Here is a 19,508-nt window from a genome sequence, read left to right on the forward strand (position 1 = left end):
ACACAGACACAGCACGAGAGGAGGAGGGGGTCGGGTAGGAAAGCGAGCAGAGGTGGGAGGACGCTAGAGTCTGACGGCGGAAATGCGATTGGCTGTTGGTGCGCGTAGCTTTTAGCCAATAGGAACGTAGGCGTTTTTGCTATATCAACGGCGCTCGTTGGCCGGCGTGCATTATTTCAGCTTTGTTGGACGAACACGACTGACGCGAATCATGAGTGGAAGAGGCAAAACCGGTGGTAAAGCTAGGGCCAAGGCTAAGACCCGTTCGTCCCGCGCCGGACTGCAGTTCCCAGTTGGCCGTGTGCACAGGCTTCTGCGTAAAGGCAACTACGCTGAGCGGGTCGGCGCCGGCGCTCCCGTCTACTTGGCCGCCGTCCTGGAGTATCTCACCGCTGAGATTCTCGAGTTGGCTGGCAACGCCGCCCGCGACAACAAGAAGACCCGTATCATCCCCCGTCACCTGCAGCTGGCTGTTCGTAACGACGAGGAGCTGAACAAACTGCTCGGAGGAGTCACTATCGCCCAAGGTGGTGTGCTGCCCAACATTCAGGCTGTACTGCTGCCCAAGAAGACCGAGAAGACTGTGAAGACAAAGTAAATTGGCGCTCTCCGTTGATTTATCCATACACAAAGGCTCTTTTAAGAGCCACCCATTTTTTTCTAAGAAAAGTGCTGCTCCTTTACAAACACTACATATTCTTCACGTGATTTCCAACTGCATAAAAATAATAGCTTTATGAACCGATTTATTATATAAACACACCGCCGTCCTTTTTTTCTATTTTTCTCTCGTGTTACTAGAGTAGATAATTGCTGATATATTTTTTTCATATATTTCACGTACTGAGACCAACACCTCATGCATATGTGTATGTATACACCCTTCATATATATATATATATATGTATATATATTAGACATACACATATATATGTTTGTGTGTAATGTTCGCAGTAATGTATATTAGTTTACAAATGTTGATTAGTTTGATCCTATTATTTTTCTTCTTATTATATATTTTTTTTTCTTTGTTGTTTTGTATTACAGGAGCCCGCCGCTTTGCTTTTAGGTTTGAAAAGAAGACGCCCAATAGTGTCACCGACGCATTGCCGGCCGCCCAATGGGAAACGGACAACTTCAAGACGCCCAATGAGCGGCAAGCGGCTTGAAAGCTTAAAAGCCATGTGAAGCGAGCGAGAACTCATTCTCTTTCTTTTCCCCGAGAGGAGTAGAGTTCAACGCGATGGCAAGAACCAAGCAGACCGCCCGTAAGTCCACCGGTGGCAAGGCCCCGAGGAAGCAGCTCGCCACCAAGGCTGCTCGCAAGAGTGCCCCAGCCACCGGCGGCGTGAAAAAGCCTCACCGTTACAGGCCCGGTACCGTGGCTCTGAGGGAGATCCGCCGCTACCAGAAGTCTACTGAGCTGCTGATCCGTAAGCTGCCCTTCCAGCGCCTAGTGCGTGAGATCGCTCAGGACTTCAAGACTGATCTCCGCTTCCAGAGCTCCGCCGTCATGGCCCTGCAGGAGGCTAGCGAGGCGTACTTGGTGGGTCTGTTTGAAGATACTAACCTGTGCGCTATCCACGCCAAGAGAGTCACCATCATGCCTAAAGACATCCAGCTGGCCCGCCGTATTCGCGGAGAGCGCGCTTAAACAGAGCGCTTCGACGTTTACCTGAAATACCCAACGGCTCTTTTAAGAGCCACCTACCCGTGTCCGCGCCGAAACAGCAAATGTCCGCCTCACCTCGGTGTTGCGTTTATATAATGTAAGGCTATTATGACGCGCGCGCTTCTAAATTCCATAGGATTGAGCGAGCGAAACCAGCCGTGAGACAGTGGTTGTGAAGATTAGGGAAAAAAGCAACTTCTGTATGTGTATATATAAATATATATATTTCACATCAAAATCGCCATTTTTAACGTGTTTTAATACATATGAATACTTTTCTTTTAATTCCTATCAATATGTTTATACATATTTAATAGTTTGGAAACTGTTCATTCACCCCAGCAGAAAGTAGAAGCCACTGCCGCTTCAGTAGAACACTACACTTTACACTATGTAGTGTTTAGGCCGGTTTTGGCCTATTACATACGGCATTAGTCATGGATGGAGCGTAGATCCCACCGCGTGGTGAAACTATACAACTGCAAGCACAGTTTCAGAGAGTAATGTATGTGTATATTCATATAATGAGAGCTTGATTTGGGGTACTTACGTTTCATACATATGCAACATGAGTTTGATTGCATAGAGAGTAAGCGAGACCAGGGCAGCAGTAAAGGAGGTAAGTGTATAGTCCGGAGAGGAATGTTTGTTTGTTTGTTTGTTTTTAATCTCTTTCAATACCTCTACCAGAACAAGGCATATCTAACTCTAAAAAATTATATGTTTACTCTATATGTTAACTCTATAAAATTCATGTTTCCCGTCACATTGTTTGTAAAATTAACCCAGATCAGCGGGAAAACTCGCCAAAATTAAATGAATGTTGAGTCAGTATTGTTTTGTGCTATACTTCAAAAATTACCTTATTTAGTACAGTCTAGCTTGTCTGGAAGTATAACCCTTGAAGTATGGAGCAAATTAAATGAACCTTCCCAGAACATGTAAAATGATCATTAGAGAAGCCTAGGGAAAAGAAATAGTGAATAAATACTGGCAGGGGTAAAGTGTTTGTCCTGCCTAGGATGCACCCGGTTATGTAATAGAGAGTAGAAGCCTTTGAGCCTTGAGTACAGTAGTGCTCTTCTGTGTGGTGAATAGAAGGGCTTTTGGAAGTGCTCATTGCAAACGACCACCGTTGTTTTGGGATCATGGGCATATATGTCATGGATGGAGCGTGGATGCCATCGTGTGGTCAAACAAGGCAAATGCAAACGTTAACTACGTAGATTTATTCGTGAATGTGTGTGAATGTTACAGCTTTTTCATTTGATAGATGGTTGTGAACTCCAATACGTCTACTAAGTCATTTGTATTGCGGTGTTATTTTGGTTAGTGTTTTTTAAAGTACATTTTTAAAAATGTTTCTATTGAAGCATACTTCAGTTCAGGGCATTTTAGAAGCCAGCATGGTTACCAGTTCTCATGCTGCCAGGCAATGAAATGGAAACTTAATTTAGGGCAATTTTATACACATTAAATATGATTGTTAACTGCACCAATAAATCTAAAAAGTAATTACATGTCTTTTGGGATGATTTTCGTTTGGGCTTGGGTTTCATTTTAACAATATGCTAACGATAAAGTCGGACAGAAGGAAAGGTTTTGAAGAATGCTTGAAAGAAGCAGTCTTTAAGGAAGGCACTGTATTAGCCATCATGACAACCAAACAGCATGCAGTTAGGTAAAAAGCCACCAATTCACTCACTGCTAGAAGCCTTTGAGACAAATTGTAGAGTAGTGCACTTCTATGTAGGACCTTTGTTTCCTTCTCTTTAGAGCCCTTAAACTCTGTGTATCAGTTTATATTGAGGTTCCCATAATAATCATAAATCAATAAAGAAAACCGCTCATCTGCTATCAAGACCTGACTGAGGAGCTGGAGGCCAGTGAAGCAAAGCTAAAATATGGAAAAGCATACGCACCCTGCAAGGTTTCGGTCAGAGACTTTCTTCAAGGCATAGGTAAGTAACAAATGAATACAAAAGTGCTAACAAAAGTTTATCAACAGCTGACCGTACTGACTTGCTCCCTTGTGAGTTAGCTTCTAACTCTTTCTCCTCTTTCTGATTTTGCTTCTTTAAATGTCTGCATGGACCAAAAAAGAAAAAATCAAAAAGATGAATTGTTTTATATTTTGCAGATTTACATTTTGACCACCAGATGGCATCCACGCTCCATTCACGTACTACGACCACAGACTTAAAGCTTAGCCCTGAAACTCCATCAGAAGCCTAAGGGGTAGGTCTAGCCAAACTGCTTCCACTCACCCTGACTTCATCATGAGCTCTACACTTACTTTGCTTACCACAATGTCTTTCCATATTTCTTTATCATCCACTAACTGCAACATATGATAAAAGCAACATTAACTCCCTCTGTGTTTATCTAATCTAACATGACTTTTATTAGAAGATGTAAAGCGAGCCTGAGAAATCCAAGGGGTAAACATGTAGTTTTAGTTGGCCTCATTAGGAGCTTTTCCCTTGTATGCAATAATATACCATTTTTTCGATTTGTGTTTGATCTTTCTTACTTTAAATGTCTCTGTGGACACTATATCTTTAACTTGTAGTGTATTAGATCAACGACTACAATTCCCATGATGCCTAACTAAAGATGGTCTCTGACCAAAACCTTGCCAAATAAAATTGACTCATCTGCTATCAAGACCTGACCGAGGAGCTGGAGGCCAGTGGAGCAAAGCTAAAATATGGAAAAGCATACGCACCCTCAAATTGGTGCAAAAAAAAAAAAAAAAAAAAAAAAAAAAATATATATATATATATATATATAATTAACCTGCATGGTTTAGGTCAGAGACTTTCTTCAAGGCATAGGTAAGTAACAAATGAATACAAAAGTGCTAACAAAAGTTTATCAACAGCCGACCGTACTGCCTCCTCCCTTGTAAGTTAGCTTCTCTGCTATTTAAATGTAACTCTTTCTCCTCTTTCTGATTTTGCTTCTTTAATTGTCTCCGTGGACAATAAATAAATAAATAAATAAATAAATTAATTAAAAATTGCAAGATTAATTGTTTTACATTTTGACCACACGATGGCATCCACGCTCCATTTACGTACTATGACCACAGTCTTGAGGCCTAGCCTTGAAACTCCATCAGAAGCCTAAAAGACTTGACTAGAGAAGTGCACTTCTGTGTAGTGTATACAGTGTAAGGGATTTAGGAAGTGCCCTATTGCAAACGTCACCGTTGTTTTGGGATCGTGGATATATGTCATGGATGGAGCGTGGATGCAATCGTGTGGTCAAACTCGCAAATGCAAACGCTAAAAACATAGATGTATACGTGTATGTGTGTGAATGTTACAGCTTTTACATATGACAGATGGTTGTGAACTCCAGTAAGTCTACTAAGTTCTACCAAGGAACTTTTGGGCATTTTAGTAGCCAGCATGATAACCAGTTGTCATGCTACCAGGCAATGAAATGAAAACTTAATTTAGGGCACCGTAATTTTGTTTGGGTTTTAACAATATGCTAATGATAAAGTAGGACAGAAGAAAACAAAATATTCAATACTGTATTATCTCCTTACAGATCTTGATAAAATGTCTTTAGTTAAAGAATGCTTGATAGAAGCACTCTTTATTTAAGGCACTTTATTATCAGTTAGGTAAAAAGCCAACAATTCGCTCACTAAGAGACAAACTGTAGAGTAGTGCAGTTCTATGTAGGACCTTTGTTCTCCTCCCCTTAGAGCCCTTAAATTCTATGTTGTATGGTTATGTGTATGTATGTATGCATCAGCTTATATTGAGGTCAACATAATAATCATAAATCAATAAAGAACACCGCTCTGCTATCAAGACCTGGCTGAAGAGCTGGAGGCAAGTGGGGCAAAGCTAAAAATTGGAAAGCGGATGCACCATCAGCGCAAAAAATCATTTAACCTGCAAGGTCAGAGACTTTCTTCAAGGCATAGGTAAGTAACAAATTAACACAAAAGTGCTAACAAAGGTGTATCAAAAGCCAGCCGTACTCACTTGTGAATTAGCTTTTTTGTGCTTCTCAAATTTAACTCTTTCTCCTCTTTCTGATTTTGCTTCTTTAAATGTCTCTGTGGACCAAAAAAATATATATATATCTATTTATATTTTGCAGATTTACATTTTGACCACCAGATGGCATCCACGCTCCATTCACGTACTACGACCACAGTCTTAAAGCTTAGCCCTGAAACTCCATCAGAATCCTAAAGGGTAGGTCAAGCCAAACTGCTTCCACTCACCCTGACTTCATCATGAGCTTTACACTTTATATCACCACAATTTCTTTATCATCCACTAACTGCAACATATGTCTAAGGCTTTATCATCCACTAACTGCAACATACTTTGCTTTCCACAATTTCTTTCCTTCCTTTCTCTTCCACTAACTGCTAACCAATATGGCTGTTATTAGAATATGTATAGTGGAAACCTGAGGAATCCAAATGGTGTGGGTTTAGTTTAAGTTGGCCTCAATTTACTTTATGTGCAAAAATATTTCAGTGGTGGTTTGTGTGTGTGTGAGAGAGAGAGAGAGAAAGAGAGAGAGAGAGAGAGAGAGAGAGAGAGAGAGACATGCATTTGTAGACATATATATGGCTTGCTTTATGCATACTCATTCATTCTGACAGAAAATACAAACCCTGTACTGGTTTGTGTGTTTCTTTAAACGTCTTTATGTCAATGTGTCAATGACACGATGTGTCTTTATCCTGTAGTGTCAAGATCAAGGACTACAATTCCCATGATGCCTAACTACAAGTTCGATAGATGACGTATTATTGATTATCTATCTATCTATCTATCTATCTATCTATCTATCTATCTATCTATCTATCTATCTATCTATCTATCTATATATCTCTATATATATATCTTCATCTAATGATGAAATCCGATAACTGCACGTCCAGTCACAGTAAAAAGTAAACCGTGTGCCATGGTGTACAGTAGTGGGCTGATCTTCGTGGGTGCTTGTTTTATGCTTGCAAGGTCGTAACCCTAGTACTAAATAGCCATTTATGTGATTTATATTCAGGTGCATTGAGGAAGGACTAATTTTGTCGTGTGTGTGTGTGTGTAATAAACGCTGCGCACGTTAGAATGGCGTGATGTAGTGTGACTTTGTTGTATACGAGACCGAGGCGCACATGGCGACAGCCATCAGAGGGCTGACCGAGGTATTTGTCGTGTTAAGACATATGTTAGCTACTTTTAATGTTCATACATGTGAAACGTCATTTTTTTTTTAGTCCTTACACTACTGGACCCTGGTTAGCTCCGGTGTGTCGTTGTTAGCACGATAACGTTTGCTAACTTGCCAAAAATGAAGTAGATAATGATATCCGATAACTCGATTTTGCCGAGAGCCTAAAGTTGTACACCCAGTCACAGCAAATTGATGTAGAACTGCCGTTGCTGGATCTATGTGTGGAGTTGTACATAACTTGGAGCCAGCTTAGCGATTTGCAGCGTGGCTAACGCGGCCAGCATAAATAGTAAAGCGCAAATATGAGCCTAATTATGAGGGGTCATTATTTGTTGACCACAGTGCAGTACCACATGCAGAGTTGTAGCATAAAAGTACGCAATACAGCCGTGATTGGTGGCTGTTGAGTGATTTGAGTTAACTTGCTTTTTCAGGTCCACACATGAGCTAACAAAGCGATTAGCATGCTAGCTAACTCGGATGGTACAAACAATAACATACGCCAGCGAGTGTAAATACCTGTCAGATAAATACACACTCGCTCGAGTCAGTCAAGTTTTATTATGAAACGGTGTATATAGCAACATTTATACGTTTACTGTCGTGGTTGAAACCGAGAAGCCACCTTGGAGAGTAGCATGATGGCTAGGTGTCTTAAAATTAATCACAGAAATAACGATATTACGGACACGTGCGTAGTTCTCTATATTGTTATTTGGAGCAAGTGAGGGAGAAACAGTCGTGCTTAAACCCGGCTACCAACAGCGTATCTTCTGGTTTTCAGAGCTGGGCAGCCTGTGTAGCTTGCTAGCTAGTGTTTTGTTTACAAAAGATTATTTTCGTTAGCTAGTTGCCGAAACGACATCGGTCAACCGAGAGAAAAAACAAGAAACAAAAAAAAAAACAATTCCCAAGCAGCTCACTACTCCCTGTGGAGTGCACGATGTCACGAAAAAACGGCTTCTATACTCACCTAGTGCACTAGAGAGTACTGGAGTGCGGTTTAGGATTGTACAACACACAATCAATTACTACAATAATAACAATAATAATGTCAAGTGTGTAATCTTTCTAAGAAAACGGTGCATAAATGTTTATTTACAAAGGTCACATGGCCCCTATGCACTTCAAATTTCGTGAAAAGGAGTCAGAGGCTGTGTATGAGCCTACTTTGAGTCACTGTAAGTTCATCTTAAGCCTAGGTCACTGAATTTTATTAATTCATTCAGCTATTTATTTATTTATTTTAAGATTTCGCCATAAGACCAAGCTATTTCAGAAGTGATTTTAGCTCCTAATTATAGTTTAGCTTACTTTTTAATTATAAGGTCAAGCAGGTCTGGAGCTAGGCTGTAGGTTTCGAAGCTAAATCATGATGAGTTAAAGTATTCAGAGTGAAGGTTATGCATGATCCAAAGTGTGCTGCGTTATTATTATTACTATTATTAGTTTATTCCTTTTTAGAACACTTGGAGTCTGGATGCCATTGTGTGGCCAGACTGTGAAACTACAAGCAGTAGAAGGAAGACATGCTGCAAATGCATTGAGAAGTGATGCTATTATTGCTTGACTTTGACTATTGATTGTCCCCCCCCCCCATGTACACCACATGTTAATGAAATCCACATGAAATCCAAAAAGAGCACTTTTTTGAATTTTGAACATGAGTACATCCAGAGGGTACGGAATTAATATTTAATTCCGAATTAATATTAATATACTGTATTTTGTATGGCTACCCACTCAGTGGCTTTATGTGCAATCTTTGAGTGGTCTAGGCATGTTTGAGACGCTGTACAGCAAAACAAGCGTTCTGCTCACGTACAAAGTATGAGGCGGAGCTAATGTACTGTGACGTCGCTCGGTTCCCTTGCTTTCATTTAGGTCCTATAGAGGAGTATAACATGCGTGTCTCTGGCTCCCCAGCTTCATAGATTCTCTTCTCGTCGACTGGGAAAAGAAGCAGCGAGGATGTCAGGCAGAGGCAAGGGCGGCAAAGGCCTTGGGAAAGGAGGCGCCAAGCGTCATCGTAAAGTGCTTCGCGATAACATCCAGGGTATCACAAAGCCGGCTATTCGCCGTCTGGCTCGTCGTGGTGGCGTCAAGCGTATCTCCGGTCTGATCTACGAAGAGACCCGCGGTGTGCTCAAAGTGTTCCTGGAAAACGTGATCAGGGACGCAGTCACGTACACTGAGCATGCCAAAAGAAAGACCGTCACCGCTATGGATGTGGTGTACGCCCTGAAGCGCCAGGGACGCACTCTGTACGGATTCGGAGGTTAAACGCTCGGCCTGAACAGCTCTAAACACAACGGCTCTTTTAAGAGCCACCCACAAATCCAGCAAAAGAGCCTGTTTCTATTCTTAGTTTGTTATCAAATAAGGCAGTCGATCTCCCGCATACTCTGTATTAAAATGTAATATACCGGAAGAATACATGTGTATATATACATATAATAGATATGTCTGTATATATGTATTGTTTTCCATTTTGCCCCCCGTGTGCGTTGGTTAAATCCGAACTATATGTCTTAATAAATCCTGATAGAAAAAAAATCGCCGTCAACGCCGCTGTGCCGAAAAACAGAAAAACAGCCCTGTAGATTAAGAATGCGCGGGAAGAATGTTGCAAGAATCATATTTGTTTGTTTGTTTCAATATAGTCAATGATGGTGGTTATGAATCTCCCGGTTAAGAAGCTAATTTTATATATATGAAGAATACATATAGTTTTCAATTTCCCCCGTATGCGTTGATTAAACGTTTGAATAAATTCAGAATATCGCCGTCAACGCCGATGTGGCGAAAAATAATGTGCCGTCTGCACGGTGGGTAAAAATGCGCGGGTAGGCGAACAAAGAGAATGCTGCTCAGGGGAGGGGGAAGGGAAGAGGAGAATAGGGAGGGGAGGGGAGGGAGGGGAGGGGAGGGGAATGAAGGGTGGGGGGTTGGCAAGAAGAGAGCGGACAATTTGTTGTCCAATGGTCGTTTGACGACATTCTGGAGGCGGTACCTCGTCTAATTAAAATGCTAGAGTCTAAATAATGTGGGAGCTTATCGCCTCCCCCTCATTCTTCAGTCTTACTCGACGAGGAGCAGTATGCCTGAGCCAGCTAAGTCCGCGCCCAAGAAGGGATCCAAGAAAGCCGTGACCAAGACGGCCGGGAAAGGAGGCAAGAAGCGCAGAAAGTCCAGGAAGGAGAGCTATGCCATCTACGTGTACAAGGTGCTGAAGCAGGTCCACCCTGACACTGGAATCTCCTCTAAAGCGATGGGCATCATGAACTCGTTCGTGAACGACATCTTCGAGCGCATCGCCGGTGAGTCTTCTCGTTTGGCTCACTACAACAAACGTTCTACTATCACCTCTAGGGAGATCCAGACCGCTGTGCGTCTGCTCCTTCCCGGTGAGTTGGCTAAGCACGCCGTGTCAGAGGGCACAAAGGCCGTCACCAAGTACACGAGCTCCAAGTAAATAGTGATAGCGGCTTAATCCAAACCCAACGGCTCTTTTAAGAGCCACCCACGGTTTCTTCCAAAGAGCAGTTTTATTCAAGAACCAAGTAAGTTATTATACTAATTATTATTATTATTATTATTATTATTATTATTTGAGAGTGCCTTTATTGTTACATACTTATTGATGTATGTAAATCAACTTACTTAATTGTTTGTTTGCATTTAATTGGTATAGTGTACTAGGATTCAGGGACAGAGCAGCAAACTAAAATACTGTGCCATACTAACTGTATGGAGTGGGCTTGTAGTGCTAAGTGGGATAAATGAAGCTGCACATCACCTGTGAAAGACCAGTCCAGAGGAGATCAGCCTTACAGGTGGGGAAGAGTGAGGCAGGAAACCATACTAGGGTTGACTTAAACCCTAGAATTACACACCCGATCTTTGTAATGAAAGCTGTCTAGTATATATAACCAGGCATACGGTTAGGCTCCCCACAAGCCTTTTTTGTTGGGTCACAGAAGGGTGAAGTTAGTTAAAGCCTTAGGTTTATGGTGGGATTTGAGTGAGCAAAAGTAGGTTCAGAGCAAGGCTTTTGATGTAGAGGGTCGAAGTAAGGCAAAAGGACGAGGGTAGAATAATTAAATTGAGGTAGCGTAAGTAAAAAAGTATGGTGGTGAAAGTGTGTTTAGTGCAGATGTGATCTAGGAAGAGTGAGTAACAGTGGCTTTGTAAGGAGGCCTCAGGTTTATGATGAAGGTGGATTGAGTTAAAGTGACCGTGAGCTTAGGCCTTTGCCTTAGGATACAAAGGAAGGTTCAGTGAAAGTCAGTTTCAACATAAGCCATCAGCCTGATGTTTTGGATACACATGGATACACATGGCCTCGGCCTACTGAGGACTGCACATCTAAGTAGAATGGTCATGACTGCATGGAATGGGTTAAATGAAAGCAAAAGTTTGGTGTGTTGCTTATTGAGATAGAGGGAAGGATGGGGTTAATTTGTTTTAGGACAAGAATGAAATTGCAGTTGTTTCATGTGAGGGGTTCGAATGAGGATGGAGTGATTTTGTATAATGGTTGGATGAAGGATGGGGTTATTTCATTTTAGGGTTGGAGAGAGAAGGTGGTGGGGTTTGTATTAGAGTATGAATGAAAATGGGTTATTTTATTTTGGGGTTAGAAGGCGGATGGGGTTATTTTGTTTCATTGTTAGAATGATGTTAAGGTTATGTTGTACTAGGTTAAGAGGGAGGACAGAGTTATTTTGTATTAGGACTATTTGGTTGGGTCACAAAAAGATGAATTTGGTTGAAGCCTTAGGTTAATGTTGAGATTCGAGCGAGCAAGAATAGGTTCAGAGCTAGACTTTTGATGTAGAGGGTTGAAGCAAGGCAAAAGGACGAGGGTAGAGTAAATAAAATAGTATGGCGGTCAAAGGCCTCAGGTTTATGATGAAGGTGGATTGAGTTAAAGTGAACGTGAGCTTAGGCCTTTGCCTTAGGATACAAAGGAAGATTCAGTAAAAGTAAAACAGTTTCAACATAAGCCATCAGCCTGATGTTTTGGATACACATGCCCTTGGCCTACTGAGGAATGCACATCTAAGTAGAATGGTCATGACTGCATGGAATGGGTTAAATGAAAGCAAAAGTTTGGTGTGTTGCTTATTGAGATAGAGGGAGGGATGGGGTTAATTTGTTTTAGGACAAGAATGAGATTGCAGTTGTTTCATGTGAGGGGTTCGAATGAGGATGGAGTTATTTTGTATAATGGTTGGAAGAAGGATGGGGTTATTTCATTTAGGGTTGGAGAGAGAAAATGGTTATTTTCTATTAGGGTTAAAATGAGAATGGGGTTTTAGGGTTTAAATGAGCTTGGGTTTATTTTGTATTGGGGATAGAGTGAAGGTGCAGTTATTTTGTATTAGGGTTTGAAAAAGGGCATGATTATTTCATGTGATTTTTAGAATAAGGTTTGTCTTTTTTTTAAGATTTTGTTTTTGCGTTTTAGGGTGGGGGGGTGGATGCAGTTATTTTGTGTTAGGGTTAGTATGAGATTTTTGGCTATGGTATATTGGGTGTGTTGAGGTGATGAAGGAAATGAAGGTGCGAGTGCGTATTAGGGGACCTATGGAGAGCCGTTCCGTTCATACTGCGCACACACGGCAACACTGTGCTTTACACACTCCTCAAGGTCGCCCCGCACGACGAGCAAAACAACGCACCCACGTCTCGGATGCCCAGCACGCTCTCGCCGAGGCTCTCCTCCAACGCACCGGATAACACTCGCCCAGTTCGTGGCACCTTTTGTCGCCGTTTTCCACAGATTAGCACGCCAAATGCGCCGCCGCCCGTTCGGTACGCCGGTAGCGTGGCACGCTTCGGTGAGCGCCGTATTAAACGCGGCGTCGTTACGCTGCCCTTCCCGTCTTCTCAACACACGGTGGAGCCTCTCGGAGACGAGAGAGCATTTCTACGCTCGCCAAGTTGAGCTTTCGCCCATATTTCGCTCGACAAACGCCGAGAGAAAACACAAGTGCGAGACTGTCGCTGCCACACGGCTTTGCGGCATCGAGCGAGTTGAGTCTACAACGTTCTCATGTGGCTTTTAAGGGCCGGCCCCCTCGCTGCAGCGGGAGGTTCTACAGAACGCTGCAGCAGTTTGTGCTCACTCGCGCTCTCAGCAAAGCAGAACAATGGCAGAAGTCGCTCCAGCCCCAGCCGCCTCGGCGCCCGCCAAGGCCCCCAAGAAGAAGGCCGCCGCCCGCCCCAAGAAAGCCGGCCCCAGCGTGGGCGAGCTCATCGTCAAGGCCGTCTCGGCTTCCAAGGAGAGGAGCGGCGTGTCTCTCGCCGCCCTGAAGAAAGCCCTGGCTGCCGGCGGCTACGACGTCGAGAAGAACAACTCACGCGTTAAGCTCGCCGTCAAGAGCCTCGTCACCAAGGGCACTCTGGTGCAGACCAAAGGCACCGGCGCGTCGGGCTCTTTCAAGCTTAACAAGAAGCAGGCCGAGGCAAAGAAGAAGCCGGCCGCCAAGAAACCGGCACCTAAAGCTAAGAAGCCGGCCGCCAAGAAACCAGCCGCGGCCAAGAAGCCCAAGAAGGTAGCAGCCAAGAAACCCACTGCGGCTAAGAAATCCCCCAAGAAGGCCAAGAAGCCCGTCGCGGCCGCTAAGAAGGCAGCGAAGAGCCCCAAGAAGGCCAAGAAGCCGGCGGCTCCCAAAAAGGCGACCAAGAGCCCAAAGAAAGCCAAAACGGTCAAGCCTAAAGCAGCTAAGCCCAAAGCGGCGAAGGCGAAAAAGGCTGCCCCTAAGAAGAAGTAAAGTAAACAGTTACGCCGTTTACCTTCATGACTTATTTCTCTCTTCAACGGCTCTTTTAAGAGCCACCCACAGTTTCATAGAAAGCAGCTTTCCCCCCCTTGTTACTGCACAATGAAATGATTGTTAAAAAAAAAAAAAAAACAACAACACAAAAATATCTCTCATTAGTTACCCCAAACAATAATTATATATGATAAATATTCTTTGGGGTTTGGTTTGGTCTTTCCTTCTATGACCACTGTTTGGTCGAACGTGTTACATTTGAGCTGGAAAGGGAAACGAAACACGGGGCACGAGTGGGGGTAAATGTTTCTTTCTTTAACCCGTTTTCTTTCTTCCTTCCTTTCTTTCTCTCTCTCGCTCACACAGACACAGCACGAGAGGAGGAGGGGGTCGGGTAGGAAAGCGAGCAGAGGTGGGAGGACGCTAGAGTCTGACGGCGGAAATGCGATTGGCTGTTGGTGCGCGTAGCTTTTAGCCAATAGGAACGTAGGCGTTTTTGCTATATCAACGGCGCTCGTTGGCCGGCGTGCATTATTTCAGCTTTGTTGGACGAACACGACTGACGCGAATCATGAGTGGAAGAGGCAAAACCGGTGGTAAAGCTAGGGCCAAGGCTAAGACCCGTTCGTCCCGCGCCGGACTGCAGTTCCCAGTTGGCCGTGTGCACAGGCTTCTGCGTAAAGGCAACTACGCTGAGCGGGTCGGCGCCGGCGCTCCCGTCTACTTGGCCGCCGTCCTGGAGTATCTCACCGCTGAGATTCTCGAGTTGGCTGGCAACGCCGCCCGCGACAACAAGAAGACCCGTATCATCCCCCGTCACCTGCAGCTGGCTGTTCGTAACGACGAGGAGCTGAACAAACTGCTCGGAGGAGTCACTATCGCCCAAGGTGGTGTGCTGCCCAACATTCAGGCTGTACTGCTGCCCAAGAAGACCGAGAAGACTGTGAAGACAAAGTAAATTGGCGCTCTCCGTTGATTTATCCATACACAAAGGCTCTTTTAAGAGCCACCCATTTTTTTCTAAGAAAAGTGCTGCTCCTTTACAAACACTACATATTCTTCACGTGATTTCCAACTGCATAAAAATAATAGCTTTATGAACCGATTTATTATATAAACACACCGCCGTCCTTTTTTTCTATTTTTCTCTCGTGTTACTAGAATAGATAATTGCTGATATATTTTTTTCATATATTTCACGTACTGAGACCAACACCTCATGCATATGTGTATGTATACACCCTTCATATATATATATATATGTATATATATTAGACACACACATATATATGTTTGTGTGTAATGTTCGCAGTAATGTATATTAGTTTACAAATGTTGATTAGTTTGATCCTATTATTTTTCTTCTTATTATATATTTTTTTTTCTTTGTTGTTTTGTATTACAGGAGCCCGCCGCTTTGCTTTTAGGTTTGAAAAGAAGACGCCCAATAGTGTCACCGACGCATTGCCGGCCGCCCAATGGGAAACGGACAACTTCAAGACGCCCAATGAGCGGCAAGCGGCTTGAAAGCTTAAAAGCCATGTGAAGCGAGCGAGAACTCATTCTCTTTCTTTTCCCCGAGAGGAGTAGAGTTCAACGCGATGGCAAGAACCAAGCAGACCGCCCGTAAGTCCACCGGTGGCAAGGCCCCGAGGAAGCAGCTCGCCACCAAGGCTGCTCGCAAGAGTGCCCCAGCCACCGGCGGCGTGAAAAAGCCTCACCGTTACAGGCCCGGCACCGTGGCTCTGAGGGAGATCCGCCGCTACCAGAAGTCTACTGAGCTGCTGATCCGTAAGCTGCCCTTCCAGCGCCTAGTGCGTGAGATCGCTCAGGACTTCAAGACTGATCTCCGCTTCCAGAGCTCCGCCGTCATGGCCCTGCAGGAGGCTAGCGAGGCGTACTTGGTGGGTCTGTTTGAAGATACTAACCTGTGCGCTATCCACGCCAAGAGAGTCACCATCATGCCTAAAGACATCCAGCTGGCCCGCCGTATTCGCGGAGAGCGCGCTTAAACAGAGCGCTTCGACGTTTACCTGAAATACCCAACGGCTCTTTTAAGAGCCACCTACCCGTGTCCGCGCCGAAACAGCAAATGTCCGCCTCACCTCGGTGTTGCGTTTATGTAATGTAAGGCTATTATGACGCGCGCGCGCTTCTAAGTTCCATAGGGCTGCGCGAGCAAAACCAGCCGTAAGACAGTGGTTGTAAAGTTTAGCAAAAAAAACAACAACTAATATATATGTATATATATATTATAACGTTTTGTACAACATTTCACATCAAAATCGCCATATTTAACATGTGTTTTAATACATATTAATACGTTTCTTTAAATACCTATCAATATGATTATACATATTTAATAGTTTGGAAACAGTTCATTCACCCCAGCAAAAAGTTGAAGCCACTGCTACTTCAGTAGAACACTACACTTTACCCTATGTAGTGTTTAGGCCGGTTTTGGCCTATTACAAACGGCATTTGACATGGATGGAGCGTGGATCCCACCGCGTGGTGAAACTATACAACTGCAAGCACAGTTTCAGAGAGCAATGTATGTGTATATTTATATAATGAGAGCTTAATTTTGGGTACCTACGTTTCATACATATGCAAAATGAGTTTGATTCCATAGAGAGTAAGCGAGACCAGCTGTGGGGCCGCAGTAAAGGAGTTAAGTGTATATTCCGGAGAGGACCACCGTTGTTGTGGGAACGCAGACATATGTCATGGATGGAGCGTGGATGCCATCGTGTGGTCAAACTAGGCAAATGCAAACGTTAACTACGTAGATTTATTCGTGTATGTGTGTGAATGTAACAGCTTTTTTCATTTGATAGATGGTTGTGAACTCCAGTACGTCTACTAAATCATTTGTATTGCGGTGTTATTTTGGTTAGTGTTTTTTAAAGTACATTTTAAAAAATGTTTCTATTGAAGCATACTTCAGTTCAGGGCATTTTAGTAGCCAGCATGGTTACCAGTTCTCATGCTGCCAGGCAATGAAATGGAAACTTAATTTAGGGTAATTTTATACACATTAAATATGATTGTTAACTGCACCAACAAATCTAAAAAGTAATTACGTGTCTTACGTGATGATTTTCGTTTGGGCTTGGGTTTCATTTCAACAATATGCTAACGATAACATACTCCAGACTCTATAATCTCCTTCCACAACTAGATAAAATGTCTTGTTTTGAAGAACGCTTGATAGAAGTCTTTAATAAAGGCACTTTATTAGCCATCATGACAACCAAACAGCATGCAGTTATGTAAAAAGCCACCAATTTACTCACTGCTAGAAGCCATTGAGACAAACTATAGAGTAGTGCACTTCTATGTAGGACCTTTATTTCCTTTTCTTTAGAGCCCTTAAACTCTGTGTATTAGCTTATATTGAGGTTACCATAATAATCATAAATCAGTAAAAAACACCGCTCATCTGCTATCAAGACCTGACCGAGGAGCTGGAGGCCAGTGGAGCAAAGCTAAAATATGGAAAAGCATACGCACCCTCAAATTGGTGCAAAAAAAAATAAATAATAATTTTAATCATTCAAGGCATAGGTAAGTAACAAATGAATACAAAAGTGCTAACAAAAGTGAATGAAAAGCCAGCCGTACTCACTTGTGAATTCGCTTTTTTGATTTTGCTTCTTTAAACGTCTCTGTGGACCAAAAAAAAAAGATTAATTGTTTTACATTTTAACCACACGATGGCATCCACGCTCCATTTACGTACTATGACCACAGACTTAAAGCTTAGCCCTGAAACTCCATCAGAAGCCTAAAAGACTTGACTAGAGAAGTGCACTTCTGTGTAGTGTATACAGTGTAAGGGATTTAGGAAGTGCCCTATTGCAAACGTCACCGTTGTTTTGGTATCGTGGATATATGTCATGGATGGAGCGTGGATGCCATCGTGTGGTCAAACTCGCAAATGCAAACGCTAAAAACATAGATGTATACGTGTATGTGTGTGAATGTTACAGCTTTTACATATGACAGATGGTTGTGAACTCCAGTAAGTCTACTAAGATCTACCAAGGAACATTTGGGCATTTTAGTAGCCAGCATGACAACCAGTTGTCATGCTACCAGGCAATGAAAACTTAATTTAGGGCACTGCAATTTTTATACACATTAAATATGATTGTTAACTGCACCAATACATCTAAAAAGTCATTACATGTCTTGCGGGATGATTTTTGTTTGGGTTTTAACAATATGCTAATGATAAAGTAGGACAGAAATTTTTTTTACTCCAGACTGTATTACCTCCTTCCACAACTCGATCAAATGGCTTTAGATAAAGAATCCTTGATAGAAGCATTCTTTATTTAAGGCACTTTTTTATCAGTTAGGTAAAAAGCCAACAATTCGCTCACTACTATAAGCCATTGAGACAAACTGTAGAGTAGTGCAATTCTATGAATGACGTTTTTCCCCTCCCCCTTTAGAGCCCTTAAATTCTATGCTGTATGGTTATGTGTATGTATGTATGCATCAGCTTATATTGAGGTTAACATAATAATCATAAATCAATAAAGAACACCGCTCATCTGCTATCAAGACCTGACTAAGGAGCTAGAGGCCAGTGGAGCAAAGCTACAATTACGAAAAGCATACGCACCATCAGTGCAAAAAAATCATTTTAACCTGCCAGGTTTAGGTCAAAGACTTTCTTCAAGGCATAGGTAAGTAACAAATGAATACAAAAGTGCTAACAAAAGTGTATCAAAAGCCAGCCGTACTCACTTGTGAATTAGCTTTTTTGTGCTTCTCAAATTGAACTCTTTCTCTTCTTTCTGATTTTGCTTCTTTAAATGTCTCTGTGGACCAAGAAAAAAAAAACTAAAAAAAAAGATGAATTGTTTTATATTTTGCAGATTTACATTTTGACCACCAGATGGCATCCACGCTCCATTCACGTACTACGACAACAGACTTAAAGCTTAGCCCTGAAACTCCATCAGAATCCTAAGGGGTAGGTCTAGCCAAACTGCTTCCCCTCACCCTGACTTCATCATGAGCTCTACACTTACTTTGCTTACCACAATGTCTTTCCATATTTCTTTATCATCCACTAACTGCAACATATGATAAAAGCAACATTACTTAAAGCAACATTAACTCCCTCTGTGTTTATCTAATCTAGCATGACTTTTATTAGAAGATGTAAAGCGAGCCTGAGAAATCCAAGGGGTAAACATGTAGTTTTAGTTGGCCTCATTAGGAGCTTTTCCCTTGTATGCAATAATATACCATTTATTCGATTTGTGTTTGTTCTTTCTTTCTTTAAATGTCTCTGTGGACACTATATCTTTAACTTGTAGTGTATTAGATTAACGACTACAATTCCCATGATGCCTAACTAAAGATTTTTTTGCACCGATGGTGCGTATGCTTTTCGTAATTGTAGCTTTGCTCCACTGGCCTCTAGCTCCTTAGTCAGGTCTTGATAGCAGATGAGCGGTGTTCTTTATTGATTTATGATTATTATGTTAACCTCAATATAAGCTGATAAAACCTTGCCAAATAAAATTATTTTTGCACAGATTTAATTGTGTGGGTATGAGACATGTTAGTATTATTCCTACATTCACTTCTCATTGGTGAAGATCTTCTCTAATGGCCAATGTCAGTGTTAACACTTTACTGTACATCCTATACATTTGCACTCCTGGACACTACTAACACTTTATTATTATTACTTAATAATACAGTGTTATTATTAAATTTTTATGTATCGTCATCTGTCCACTTCATTTCTTATTTTTCATAACTGCACTGTCCTTCATCTGCAGTTAGTTTCAAATGCATTTTCA

At 42.4% G+C, this 19,508-nt stretch overlaps 6 protein-coding genes across 6 annotated transcripts; all 6 read left to right on the top strand.

The window, feature by feature from the left end:
* The first annotated feature begins 211 nt into the window (after positions 1 to 211).
* Positions 212 to 14,635, top strand: LOC140547175 (uncharacterized). Its single transcript, XM_072670764.1, has 2 exons — positions 212 to 594; positions 14,218 to 14,635. The coding sequence occupies exons 1-2, from the start codon at positions 212 to 214 to the stop codon at positions 14,633 to 14,635; spliced, it is 801 nt and encodes a 266-aa protein (XP_072526865.1).
* On the top strand, positions 1,244 to 1,654 carry LOC140546848 (histone H3). Its single transcript, XM_072670268.1, has one exon. The coding sequence runs from the start codon at positions 1,244 to 1,246 to the stop codon at positions 1,652 to 1,654; it is 411 nt and encodes a 136-aa protein (XP_072526369.1).
* LOC140546997 (histone H4) lies at positions 8,864 to 9,175 on the top strand. Its single transcript, XM_072670483.1, has one exon. The coding sequence runs from the start codon at positions 8,864 to 8,866 to the stop codon at positions 9,173 to 9,175; it is 312 nt and encodes a 103-aa protein (XP_072526584.1).
* On the top strand, positions 9,993 to 10,367 carry LOC140546734 (histone H2B). Its single transcript, XM_072670122.1, has one exon. It carries the CDS (start codon positions 9,993 to 9,995, stop codon positions 10,365 to 10,367), a length of 375 nt encoding a protein of 124 aa, XP_072526223.1.
* On the top strand, positions 13,051 to 13,674 carry LOC140546973 (histone H1-like). Its single transcript, XM_072670456.1, has one exon. It carries the CDS (start codon positions 13,051 to 13,053, stop codon positions 13,672 to 13,674), a length of 624 nt encoding a protein of 207 aa, XP_072526557.1.
* A 643-nt stretch (positions 14,636 to 15,278) lies between the features above and the next one.
* On the top strand, positions 15,279 to 15,689 carry LOC140546847 (histone H3). Its single transcript, XM_072670267.1, has one exon. It carries the CDS (start codon positions 15,279 to 15,281, stop codon positions 15,687 to 15,689), a length of 411 nt encoding a protein of 136 aa, XP_072526368.1.
* The last annotated feature ends 3,819 nt before the right edge of the window (positions 15,690 to 19,508 follow it).

This window comes from Salminus brasiliensis, chromosome 24 (genome assembly GCF_030463535.1).
Source record: "Salminus brasiliensis chromosome 24, fSalBra1.hap2, whole genome shotgun sequence".
Taxonomy (NCBI): domain Eukaryota; kingdom Metazoa; phylum Chordata; class Actinopteri; order Characiformes; family Bryconidae; genus Salminus; species Salminus brasiliensis.

What these genes read in the sequence shown, in the direction of transcription:
- LOC140547175 (XM_072670764.1), top strand. Translation starts at nt 212, where the DNA reads ATGAGTGGAAGAGGCAAAACCGGTGGTAAAGCTAGGGCCAAGGCTAAG. An exon ending in GAGAAGACTGTGAAGACAAA is followed by an intron (nt 595 to 14,217) that starts GTAAATTGGCGC and finishes GCATTATTTCAG; the next exon opens with CTTTGTTGGACGAACACGAC.
- LOC140546848 (XM_072670268.1), top strand. Translation starts at nt 1,244, where the DNA reads ATGGCAAGAACCAAGCAGACCGCCCGTAAGTCCACCGGTGGCAAGGCC.
- LOC140546997 (XM_072670483.1), top strand. Translation starts at nt 8,864, where the DNA reads ATGTCAGGCAGAGGCAAGGGCGGCAAAGGCCTTGGGAAAGGAGGCGCC.
- LOC140546734 (XM_072670122.1), top strand. Translation starts at nt 9,993, where the DNA reads ATGCCTGAGCCAGCTAAGTCCGCGCCCAAGAAGGGATCCAAGAAAGCC.
- LOC140546973 (XM_072670456.1), top strand. Translation starts at nt 13,051, where the DNA reads ATGGCAGAAGTCGCTCCAGCCCCAGCCGCCTCGGCGCCCGCCAAGGCC.
- LOC140546847 (XM_072670267.1), top strand. Translation starts at nt 15,279, where the DNA reads ATGGCAAGAACCAAGCAGACCGCCCGTAAGTCCACCGGTGGCAAGGCC.